The sequence below is a fragment of the Salvia splendens genome, chromosome 20 (genome assembly GCF_004379255.2).
Source record: "Salvia splendens isolate huo1 chromosome 20, SspV2, whole genome shotgun sequence".
Classification (NCBI taxonomy): Eukaryota; Viridiplantae; Streptophyta; class Magnoliopsida; order Lamiales; family Lamiaceae; genus Salvia; species Salvia splendens.
Window position 1 is genome coordinate 24468966 of NC_056051.1, and position 12950 is coordinate 24481915.

Consider the following 12950-nt stretch of genomic DNA (forward strand, 5'->3'; position numbering starts at 1 on the left):
ACCCACTCCACAATGGCGGATGTCCACCCGCCCGTCGCCCGCACGTCCGAGGACACCCGACGTCCTCACGGGACGTCCGTATCCGACCTTCGACGCCACAATGGCGGACGTCCCGGTCGCCCGTCGCGGACGTCCGATTGGAGATGCTCTTATTCAGTAAGTAGCATCACTTTTCGCTGAAATCAATTGCCTTCTTCAATTCAAAGCTGATGAAGAAATTATTTCTTAGCATAAATTTCAAGCGTGGAGGGTTTAGGGGTTTCGCCTCGCAGAGCGGAAAGGGGCAACATCTGAAGATTGGAGGGGTTAAGGACATTATAGCTGTTGCTTCCGGCAAAGGCGGCGTCGGCAAGTCCACCACTGCCGGTATTTTATCTCCATTTATTGTTTCCTTCAAAAAAATACTGAATTTTTGTATTATGAGTTTGTGAGTGTTTTAATTGATTCATTGTTTGGAGTGTCTTCAATATATGGATTTTTGTAAATTTGTTTAATTGAGTTTTTAGATATGCCAATTTACGATTTTTTTTCCTGTGATATTGCTGTGAATTTGTAGTTAATTTGGCTGTTTCGCTTGCAAATAAGTGGCAGCTAAAGGTTGGGCTGCTGGATGCTGATGTTTACGGGCCGTCGATTCCGATGATGATGAAGCTCCATGGGAAGCCTGAAGTGAGTGCAGGTGATGCTTTGATGAACTTTGAAATTATGTGCTTTTATTTCATGTTTTGAACTTTGTCACTGTTACTATGAGTGGATGAGTTGATTATCTTAGATTCTTAGTTCGCATGTTTCTTTCATTTTATTAATTTCTGAATTTACAAATTTTGAGTTATGAGCTGTTTTGATGGTGTGGTGCCTCTAGCAGATAAGAAAATGATCCCAATCGAAAACTATGGTGTTAGATGCATGTCGATGGGGTCCCTGGTCGCAGAAGGGGACGCGCTTGTCTGGAGAGGTCCTATGGTAAGTGCAGATTATTTCTCTGCTGGTCATGTTTTCACGATTGCTTATGTTTTTATCAGTTTGGTTTTATAAAAATGAAGGTTGTTATTTATATAATGATGTCAAATTGCTGATTACAGATCATGTTTTACGATATCAGTTTGGTCAGGAAAACTCGTGGAGAGCATCCTATTGTCTAAGAATCATGCTACAACCATTTTGATATATGTAGATACTGTGTTATCTTTTCAGGTCATGAAAGCACTTGAACAGATGACGAGAGGAGTTGATTGGGGAACGCTAGATGTTCTTGTGGTAGACATGCCACCTGGCACCGGTGATGCTCAGATTTCCATCTCGCAGAGATTGCAATTGTCAGGTAGTTAGGATCTGCCTTTTATTCTCTTTCGATCTACAAGAGTCTATTCCAGCGTGATGAAATTGTTTTTATGTAATCACTTTTCTCATATTTGTATAATATGATATGACTGGGAGAATGTGCTTATATCTTCTAATGGATACGTAAAGTGGATTTTTTTCATCCGTATTTGGAGTCATGGACAAAATCCAATCTTATCTATCTCATAGGGGTTGATGAAGTAGTTGGATTCTCTATGTTCCAATTCAACTTGATGTTTAATTTGATTACATTGCTCATTTATTACATCATTTTTGCTACATGTTAACAGGAGCCGTAATTGTGTCAACTCCTCAAGATGTTGCCTTAATGGATGCTCGAAGAGGTGTTAAAATGTTCTCCCAAGTGAACGTGCCAGTATACCGCTTACCTTCAGTTACAGAATTTGTGTTTCCACAGCTTTCATTCATATATTTTCGCCAAACATGGTGTCCTTAACATATGGTTGGATAAAAGTTTCACGTATTGCATTGCATTCCTGGACGAGAAAGTAATACTGTGTTAATCATATGTGGAGCAATGACCTTTCATAAAATAAAGATGATTAGCGATAGATTTTGTTCAATGATGTTTCCACTTTTTGCAATGCGTCGCAGATTTTAGGAATTGTGGAGAACATGAGCTATTTTAAATGTCCGAGCTGTAATGAGGCTCATTACATTTTTGGAAAGGGTGGAGCTCAAAAGACAGCCGATGATATGGGGATGAGGTTTCTTGGTGAGGTATTTCCACTGATTTTGTCACCGGCTGCAATATTCTTTCGAATTATTGCTAGTTACATTATCTACAAGTGAGCTTGAATTCTGTGTTCTTGATCTTTTCTATATTTTAAAACAAATTTATGATACATTCTGGTATATAATCTCTTATAATGTTCCAAACTGTTAATTTACTCAAGCACTGATCTTTAAATATATCATCGCAGTTGCCACTGGAGACGGGAATACGAAGTGGCTCTGATGAAGGAGTGCCTGTTGTGATATCCAATCCCGAATCTTGTGTATCCCGGGCCTATGGTGATATCTCCCAAAAGATAGTCAGCACACTCGAGCTACTCAACCAGCCACACTCGCGTCCTGAAATAAATCTTTAAGCATGGGGCGTTTCCAGCTACGTCTTCAACTTTTCCTAGATGGTGGCACCAACACTTGCTATCACATTGACACCCAAGCTCCTAAAGACCTCTTAAGGCACGGTGAGAAGATTCGCTTTGACGTCTCTTTTCACTTAATGAACGAATGGAGTTTGTTCTTTTGCCTTTCTGCTCAAAGCATCGAACATCTTATGCAACTCGTATAAACAGCAGCCACATTGTATGTGTAACGAGGGATGTCGTGTTCGTGTCTCTGCTTCGATAGGTTGTTTTTGTCGAAAGATTGATGAGATTGTTGAAATATATACTTATATATATTTAATCCTTGAAAAAAATTCCATTTTTTCATCCCTAGCACAAAAAGGTATTGTACTTCTCTCGTTTCATTATAATTGATTCATTTCTTTTGGCCTTGGGTACGAAAATTAAAGAATGAGTGTTTAGTGAGTTAAATAGAGAGACAATTGAATAGATCGGAGGAATAGAGAATAGGCCACTAAGGTGATAGGGAGACTTAAATAGATAATTGAATATATAGTAAATATGAGAAACAATAAAGATAGAGCAATATTCTATTGACATTCACACTATAATTTTTTCTTCTCCTCTTCTTTCTCCTTTTTCGTCGGAAAACATGTTTTGAATAAATATATAAATACGGAATAATCCTTTTCGTAAAATAGTAACAAGTAAAGAAAAAAGAAACACATATTTTATTGCTGTTATTTTCATTATAACATTTTCTTACTCATATTCTAGGAGCGACTAAAATAAATGCTATTTATATGTAGCTGTCTTCAATTTAATGATTTCATAAAAATATCATATTCAGTCTCTATCATACAAAGTTGTGTGACATATTGATTGCTTCTTCCTTTAATTCTTTTAAATTTTTTTAAGTGCATAAAGAATACCACGTGTTGCTTAATACGCATCTAACCCCATATTAATTTTTTGTGACAACTGGAATATAATAATGTAGATTTGGCTGTCTTAAATTAAATATTCACCTCGAGAGAATCGTGAGATGCTATAAAATTAGTACAAAATTATAAGCATCCAATACTTTTCGTTAATGACGTTTTTACTTTTTAGGATAAGAATCATAAAGCACTCCTTTATTTTCCTCTTTTTTTGTCTTAACACTTTATTTAGTGAGGCTGGGTTTATGTTAATTAAATTATTTTGTAGAAGTTAACCTCTAACTTTTACTGTTAAAAGTAAATAAATTATCAATTTGTGAACATCAGAAATTTATTTGCTTTCACAATAAACATTAGAGGTATTTTTATTTATATTATTAATTTCGTTGTAAATACTACTTATTTTTTTTAATATTGGATAATAAATACATGCACATGGATGCACGATAGACGATGCACGGGGTATTGTTTTTTGCCATAATTCTTGATTGTAATTTTCAATCGGAAGATAGTATCGTAGACGATAGTTTGATTTCTACTTATGTAATTTCGTGCTTATCAGTATATTGAACTGATGCTAGAAAACGAACTGATAAATTTTGATAAATTTGTTTATATTTTTCAAATATATATACATTTATGATTTATCTATTACACATGAATTTTGAACCTTATATATGGGACGAATAAAATTCTTATAGTGATCTTATCTCCATTACAATTTATACTTCTATTTTCCCTTTTTTACATACATTTTCCATCCTTTTTAAAGACTTTTCTTCTCATCTTGTGCTTATCTAATACACAAGGCAAGAAATTAATATGAAATCAAACTAGCTTAGTTCTATGTAGTTTGCATAACTATTAGAATTTGTACTGTTTTACACTTGCTTTGCACTCTTCTTTTTTAATTATATTTATAACTTGAAACAAGTTAGGATATTGGAATCTATAACTTGAAACAAGTTAGGATACTAAGGTGAATTGTTGTTTCATTAGTAAATTGTTAATTTTTTTAACTTATTGATTTTTATTGTCTTTATGGATTGTGTATTATGGGTTCCTTTGATTAATTGATTGCTTACTGAGTTTTTGAACCGTGATTTTTGGTTTTAATATATATGAATTGTGAACGGACATACATCGAGAAAAAAAAAATCTCTTTCTAATGACAGATTTGTGAATAGTTTTTGGTAGGAGTAAATGAATATCCACAATAGCGCATAATTGGAACCATTAAACTCAAATGTACTACTACTACTACTTTTTTTAAGCGAATGACTTCTTTTGGGCATGAGATTTAAGGAATTAATATTTAAATAGTTAAAGTGAAGAGAGTAAAATATAAGACAGAGAAAAATAGAGGAGTAAAGAGAGAATAAAATAGGTGGGGAATAAAGTAAAAAGAAAATTTTTTGCTAAAAAAGGAAATGACTCACTTATAGTGGACTTACAAAAAGAAATATGACTCGCTTATATTGAGAACATTTTTTTTGAATTTGTTCGACCCCACCATAAATATTTTTTGGATCCGTCATTGATAGTCATGGTCATGGACTCGTGATTCATGAATTTTTTTTAAGAAAACAAATAAATATTGCCGAACGTTTTTTGCAATGATAATAATCATATTCGTTAAGCAAGGAATAAACTTCAGTCAACGATTCAAACCATCATGCTTCAATATTTTGAACCAAAAATATATTAAAAATCAACTATGAATAAAGTGAACTTCAAGTATTAACTACTTGTCGACTTTAATAAAAAAACGAATATAGTGAAATTTATTCTTTCACAATTATAATTTTTTGGACCCAAAACATACGTGGTAGTGCTTTTTTAACCCACGTAGACTTATACAATGTATTATCAAATGAGCTAAGGTTGTATTATGGTTTTAATATTGATGCATATATGGTCTAAATTGCAGTTTGATTTTCTTTCATTCTTTAAATTGCAGTTTTTTAAAGTTTCTTTAAGTTATTTTGATATATATTTGCTTTCCTAGTTAATTTATTAAGTAGTTGAAAAGTTGTTGATCAATATTAATTGGTTTGAAATTCTTTCCTTTATCAATTAGTGCTTCTTTTAAGTTTATTTCCTTTCTAGTTATTTTTTTAAAGCTTTATTATAAGTTTATTTCCTTTATAGTTATTTCCTTTAAGTTTTATTATTCCATAAGTTAAGATTTTCTTTTGCTATATAAATGCTATATTGTTGAACTACAAAAACAGACATTAACTTGACAAATATAGTTATAAGTCTTCGTCAAATTTAAGACGAAGATCATATCAAATGCAGTTGTAAAATAGTAAGTATTACTCGCATTTAGTAGTAATTTCTTTAGCTATCAAAGTTGAAAAAAAATATCATCATGTTGAGTACTATGAACAACAACTCCAGTACAGTTTTTATTGTGAAGGGGCCCAAACATTCATGAAATATATGACTCCATTTTCTACTTTATTCTCTTATTTATTCACCAAACAAACATGAAGCATTGCTTAAAATTATTTACCAAAAATAAAATGTATAAGTAAGTGAGATGGAGGGAATACTAAATACATACTAGCATAATCAAAATTTTCACCTAAGCTTACATATATATAAATACTCCAATTTTTTCATATAGACACTTGACACAATACTCTCTCTAAACGGCCAAACATATTTGGGGTAATCTTGTTATATGTGAACAAATGTATATACACCTCCAATTTTCGGACAAAAAGATGATAAAAATCGAGCAAAGAAATAAATCAATAATTATAGTAGAATTACAGTAATTTGTAACATGGTTTAGGTCGTCAAGTTTATATTTAGTATAAACTTTATAAGTAATCTCTGGAAAATAAAGTTAACACTTTTTATGTTATGAGTGTGATCAGTTGGTAACTCATCAACGTAGTGTATTAAAAATGTCAACAATGAAATGTCGACATAAATTTAAATTAATATTTTAATGTCAACACATTTTATTAAAATGTCAATACAAATATATGTTGACATGTTAATGTGATCGTGTAGACATTTTTAATACACTACGTTGATGAGTTAGTAAGTTAACAATTTAAGAAAAGTTAGCATTATTACGCACCTTTTTATGTTATAGAAGTATAATAGTACTACATATTCTTGATATTTGTAATAATTTTTTTAATCTCTAGTGTCATTAAATTAAGTTAAGTAATTAAAAATTTTAATTATGTGGTTTTCGAAATTTGAATAGATTATTTGAATTTCATAAATATTTATAATTACTAAATACTATTACTAAAATAAATAATGAAATAGAAATATAATATCTAGAAGGTGATGATGCCATCCATGTATGAACAAGAAATTCTGTCATGTGGAAACGTGTGTTTTAGTTTACCTTTCTTTTATTTTTATTTTCAAAAAAATACTCTGATAAAATTCTGAATAATTGAAGAATCCTTTTTTTTGGTGGGAAGAACACTCCATTAATAATCGATTTGCTCATATAATTCTCTCCATCATTTCGCGATTCTCCTCCATTGATAACGCGACGCGAGCAGTGGAGCTGTGCAGTGAAGGTTTCAGTCGCAATTTCTCCCATCAATACTAATTACTACTACTTCCTACGTTTCGAGAATTTATTCCTCTGCTTTTTCGCTGCCATTTTCTCGTCACCCACAGCTTTTTTCTGAGAAATCCACATTCGCAACAGGTATGGAGCGCTTTCCTTCTCCTTTCTCTATCTGAAAGCACATTTAAGGGTGCAGTGGCGATCTTTTCACCCCAATCCACATTTCCCGGATTTTCGAAAACCCTAGTGAGCTTTGATTGGGATTTGTGGTTTGTTGATTTCGTTGAAAAAAAATTGACCTGAAGTTTATGATCATGTATACTCATTGTAATCGGAGAATTAACTTTTTACCGCAGTGAGGTGATTGTTTGAGGCGGTTAATTTTCTTCACATTGAATCCTTTTAGCTAAAATAATTTAGATTTCGGCTCGTACTTTTGGGCGGCGTATTTGTTATTATTAGACGATGATTGCAATAATTTTTGGTGCCTGGAAGGAAAAAAACAATAGTTGCTGTTTCCTTTTTAAAATTCTTGTATAATATGCGGATTCTGCTGCTATTTTTGGTGTATTATTTTACTACTATTATTCTCACCTACTTGTTCCTTCCATAATCTTTCAGCTAAAGTGAGAATCTTTTTTGCCTTCATTGATATAGTAATTTTTAATCCGGGTAACTGACAGTTATTTGCTCGGACCCTTCTCTGACATTGAACTTGTACGCACGTTCTGCTCATTTTTTTCCTCAGCTTCTAGTGTTTAAGATGTCAAAGCTGTACATTTTTTTTGTTAATTTGGCTGGAGGCTATTCTCAATTCTGTTTTGTCTTTGTAATCTCTAGTGGACATCCCTGTTGGTTTTAGTGTTAGTTGGTATATAGATACATGTTGTCTTTCTTTATTTTGTGTAATTGTAGTTATGCAAATTTCAAATTTTTATGTATGTGCTGTTATGGATATGCATATGTCTTTGATTTGAAGCCTTATTCTTTTAATGTGATCCTGGTCTCCCTTATTCTCACTTATGACTTTTAAGGTTTATCTACACATGTATGATTTCTTTGTTATTTCTAACTCAGTTTACCTTATTTGTGATCAGAGACTGGATCCACAGGAGAAAAGGCCAATTTATGGAGGGCGGCGCAGAAAGAGGTTCGGAATGCCAGAGGACTACAGGTGGGAGGGCGAGTAGTGACAATGGTTCTAGTAAGGCCACAAGTATACCCTCTTGTTGCTTGAAAGCAAGGGCATCTGCACCGGAGCTAGATGCCAAGTGCCACTCAACTGTTGTTTCTGGATGGTTCAGTGAAATTCAGCCATCCTCTGGTATTGGAATATGCTTATTATGTGTTTCCTGGGACACCCTTGTCCACTTCTGCTTTAGTCCTACCATTTTCAGCGTTGCATTGTGTTCCAAATGGGCTAATCAATTTGTACTTTATGATATTGGTTGCAGATGAGTCTTTGAATGAAGTCTATTTTAACAACCCAATGTGGCCAGGTATAATCCTCTTTTTGTCCTGATTCAAAAACCAGATGAATCCTCTGTTACGTATTTTTTGAATTTGATAAATTGGTTCATGTGTCATTGTGGAGAATAGCTCAATTTATTTTGATGTTTGAATCTAAAAAATATTTGCACTTGTGGGGAAAGTGATTTGGCGGTCTTATTAGTTTTGAAAGTAGTAATCTCCTATACCTTCGAAAATGGAGCGCAGTTTTGTACTGAATTGATACACACTTGGTTGTAGGAGAGTCACACTCCCTGAAAGTCGAAAAGATTTTGTTCAAGGATAAGTCAAAGTATCAAGAGGTTCTGGTTTTCCAGGTTCTGCATCTTTGACTTTGTATGATTTCTTTTTGTTCCCTATCTGTTGTGAACTTATTTTCACTCTGTACTTCGTCGTTTTATTGCAGTCATCAGCATATGGAAAGGTTCTTGTGCTAGATGGCATTGTTCAGCTGACGGAGAAAGATGAATGTGTTTACCAGGAAATGATAACCCATCTCCCTCTTTGTTCAATTGAATCACCCCAAAATGTAATTTCTGGATACTTTATTGGAACTTTACCTTCCTATAATGCTGGAGTTTGGTACCCTGCCTCGCTGCATAGGTTTTTATATGTTAAATTTGGGAATTCAGGTTTTGGTGGTAGGTGGTGGTGATGGTGGCGTCCTTAGAGAAATTGCCCGTCACAGCTCTGTGAAGTTAATTGATATTTGTGAAATCGATCAGATGGTCATAGATGTGAGCACTCAATCTTGCTGCCTATCTTAGCTTTGTATATGTTATACTTCATTGCTGCTTATGTATTATTCTTTAATTCACAGGTAAGCAAGAAATTTTTTCCAGAGTTAGCTATTGGTTTTGAGGATCCTCGTGTGCACCTTCATGTTGGCGATGGTATGATTTTAAGTTCTGTAAAACGTTTTCGTATACCTGGCCTTTAGAAGTGTAGGTTGAACATATGTTTAATATGCCACTTGGAACTAAGATATCCTGCACATGGTATTAAAAAAAAACCTCTTTCACTTTTCTCTATTCATTTTGATTTTTTTACAAATTTGAAAGTGCAAGTTTTAGATTGGGTCATTACTTTTAAATGCATGTCATTCTTTATAAGTTTAAGTTGCTTCAAGAAAGCATGTGCATATAGCCTACTCTTTAAATAACTGTGACCTGACGAGCAGCATGAAGCCTGACAATTGATGTCTTGGCTTTTGGACACATGCCAGTCTTCATTTTTTCCATGAGTTTGACCTAAAATGTATTCTCTTGCACTTGCAAGTGCTGTGGTTAGTAATACCCTTGCTCCATTTGCCTGCATTTATCACTCCAGGTGTGTGGTTAATAGTTTTTTAACTTTTGTTCCATTTCTTATTTTCACAGCTATTGAATTTCTAAAGCAAGCACCTGAAGGGAAATATGATGCAATTATTGTTGATTCGTCAGACCCTGTGGGTACGTGTACTATTGGTGAATTGGACATGCATGAACAAATGTTTATTTTATTGATTTTTTACTTGTATATTCATAACCTGCAATATGCATACATTAATCACACTACTGCTGATAAAGTTCTTTAATTCATTGATAAGGTGATTAACTATTAATGAGGATATTTATGTTTTTTCTCATAATGTTTTGACTTGAGTATATTAGTTAGTCTCTATATAACATACAACCATATGACTGGCAATTATGTAATTGGTTGTTAAGTAAATATTTCTGTAACAGAAATCAAATCTAGAAGCAACTTTCTGGATTGTGTATGAATGTGCTCAGTTGGAAATATGTTTGGTAAATCAATCATGGTAAAAAAAATCTATCATTTCATTGATGACTAATAGTATGTTTGAGTACTTCAATTGACTTGTAGGAGTAAGTTGTAATTATTATGGTAACTCAGACACCTTTTCAGAGTGTATTCTTCATTATTGTATCTTGATGATGTTGTATGACTGGACCTTATATATTCCTCCCTCCCCCCTCATATGATTGACTTTACGTAGTACTACTCGAGGTATCCTACAAGCAGTAATGTAGCTTATTATATCTTATGTTTTTTTACTGCTCAGGTCCTGCTCAGGAGCTTGTGGAGAGACCCTTTTTTGAGACCATTGCCAGAGCATTAAGGTCCGGTGGTGTTCTTTGTAATATGGCAGAAAGTATGTGGCTTCATACACATCTGATTCAGGATATGTTAACCATATGCCGAGACATTTTTAAAGGTTCTGTGCGCTATGCATGGGCTAGTGTCCCTACATATCCGAGGTAAAAAGCTTGCCATTTTATCATACAAGTAATTACAAGTTCTCGAACTGTATTTAAACACTCAAATTACCCACCACTTCTCTTATGAATTCCCATTAAGTCTGCTCAGTTATCCCAAAGATTAATACAGTCTGTCGACCAAGATTGTTTTTTTTTCCTCATTATTCACGGGTCATTTTTGTTAAGTTGTAATCTGTAAGATGGTGTTCTGATAGTTTCTCCTTCTGGTTGGCAGTGGCGTTATAGGGTTTCTATTATGCGCAACTGAGGGACCACCTGTTGATTTCGTACACCCTATCAACCCTATTGAGAAGTTGGATGGTGCACTTGACTACAGAAGGGAAATTAAATTTTACAACTCCGAGGTATCTTCTGGTCTATTCTTGAAATTGTTTATTGAAGCTCTCGAATTTGCTCTTATTCTTGAGGATTTCCATCAGCTTCAAAACTTTGTTCACAAAATGCATGGTTTATAGAATAATGTTTATTTGTGTGTAATTATTGTTATTTAGAATCAATAATACTATGTTCTGTCAAATATAGAGAGCATCACTGGCTACTATGTTCTGTTAATTAATCAGGCTTCTTCAAACTCAACCTTCAACTACACTATTGGTCTCTTTATATGATTCGTCAACATATGTGTGTGCTGTTCTCAGGCTATTTATCTGTTATCGACTACCAGATTTTCTAAGCTTTTGTATATAAATTTGACCTATGGCACACACGATGCACACACTGTCCCGAGCCATTCTGAAATTAACATCCTTTTTTTCCAAAATTTCCATGGTGCGATACTAGACACTCAACTACGTTTTTGCTTATTGTGGATAACAGATTCATAGAGCTGCCTTTGCATTGCCATCTTTCGTAAGGAGGGAGGTCGAAGCTCTCCGGGGTTGACCAACTTCTTTGAAGTCAGCCTTGCCTCGTTGCGCACCATATTAAACACGTCGATGGCGTTAGCCTCACTAAGACTATTATTATGACTTATGATGCCTGACTAGGGTTAGAGTGGGGATAATGCATATTCTAATTAGTGTGGATTTTTGGATTTGGCTGCGGTTGATATGTTGCTTATGTTAATGGAGTCGTATTGTGTATGTGGGTGGTGTTGTGATTTTCAATAACTTCGTCATGGTGTTTCATCGTTTGGTGAGAGATTTAGCAACTTGAATTTCTATTATTTTTGGCTGAAAATATGGTGCATGTCTACAACATGATTTATTCAATTACTACATATAGGGCTTTCTGGTTGTTGAATTTGCTTATCTTACAACATTAGGAGATAAAAATTGGTTGAGTTTAATTTGCTTCAAAAGTCACTAGTTTATATTTTCATTGCTTTGAAAAGAAGTGTTTTTACTTTCCGTGATGTCTTGAGCTCTTTCTAATCCATTCTTAAGAGTTGCTTCGTACTCCCTCTCTCTCCGGGGATGGTTATGGGAGTCTTATTTTTTCTTTTTGGTTCGTCTTCTAATATGACCCCTGATTCATTATTACTATAAATAGTATGAAATTTCATATTCAACTAACTATATTATTTAAAATTAATATATAATCCACTAGCTTTCTTCTATTCACTTTTTTTAATGTTTCTTATAACTCGTGCTGAAAAGAAGTGAAACTCACAGTGAATGAAGAAGGGAGTATGATCTAACGAAGGAGTGCAAGAAATGGTGATGTCTATATCTATTTACATTTGCCAAATAGAATCAATTAAGCCATGTCAACCATTCAGATCGATGATTTACCCGTCATTCCACTAACTTATTTCACTCATATATCATTTAAAATCAATATATACAAGTGACACCCGTAAACCACTAGTTTTCTTCTATTCACTTTTCATAACATTTCTTAAAACTCGTGCTGGAAAGAAATGAGACTCATAATGAAAGACGAATGGAGTATGATGTAACGGAAGAGTGGAAAACAGTGATGTCTATATTTATTTACATTTGCCCAATAGAATCAATTAAGTCACATCAACCATTCGGATGGATTATTAACACGCCACTAAAAATTAGCATGGTCTTTAAAGTTTATAATTTTTAAGACAACTTTTAAAGTTCCTAGGAAATACCATAATCTAAATAAAGTTCATGATTTTATAAACCAATTTCTCTTCCTTTTATTTGAAATAAACAAAAATTCTAAATACTAGAATATTCCCGTTCATCGCTCCTCTTCGTCTAAAATTGTTGGGGACCTTTGAGAAATATAATGACGAAAGTATAAAATTGTCTGA

At 33.7% G+C, this 12950-nt stretch overlaps 2 protein-coding genes across 7 annotated transcripts; both read left to right on the forward strand.

Annotated features, from left to right (window-relative positions):
• The first annotated feature begins 199 nt into the window (after positions 1–199).
• On the forward strand, positions 200–2801 carry LOC121780630 (iron-sulfur protein NUBPL-like). Of its 2 annotated transcripts, none has more exons than XM_042178244.1 (7): positions 200–366; positions 557–679; positions 866–963; positions 1195–1321; positions 1632–1735; positions 1957–2082; positions 2286–2801. In XM_042178244.1, the coding sequence occupies exons 1-7, from the start codon at positions 210–212 to the stop codon at positions 2451–2453; spliced, it is 903 nt and encodes a 300-aa protein (XP_042034178.1). In that variant the 5' UTR covers positions 200–209; the 3' UTR covers positions 2454–2801. The 2 variants fall into 2 exon arrangements, with proteins under 2 accessions (XP_042034178.1, XP_042034179.1); XM_042178245.1 differs by having other exon boundaries at positions 1632–1717.
• A 3989-nt stretch (positions 2802–6790) lies between these two features.
• Positions 6791–11899, forward strand: LOC121781074 (spermine synthase-like). Of its 5 annotated transcripts, XM_042178762.1 has the most exons (12): positions 6797–6933; positions 7037–7067; positions 8024–8250; positions 8381–8425; positions 8676–8752; positions 8842–8964; positions 9068–9172; positions 9256–9328; positions 9815–9886; positions 10504–10699; positions 10935–11064; positions 11537–11899. In XM_042178762.1, exons 3-12 carry the CDS (start codon positions 8055–8057, stop codon positions 11600–11602), a joined length of 1083 nt encoding a protein of 360 aa, XP_042034696.1. In that variant the 5' UTR covers positions 6797–6933; positions 7037–7067; positions 8024–8054; the 3' UTR covers positions 11603–11899. The 5 variants fall into 5 exon arrangements, with proteins under 5 accessions (XP_042034694.1, XP_042034699.1, XP_042034696.1 ...); XM_042178760.1 differs by having other exon boundaries at positions 6791–7067; XM_042178765.1 differs by lacking the exon at positions 7037–7067 and having other exon boundaries at positions 6796–6933.
• The last annotated feature ends 1051 nt before the right edge of the window (positions 11900–12950 follow it).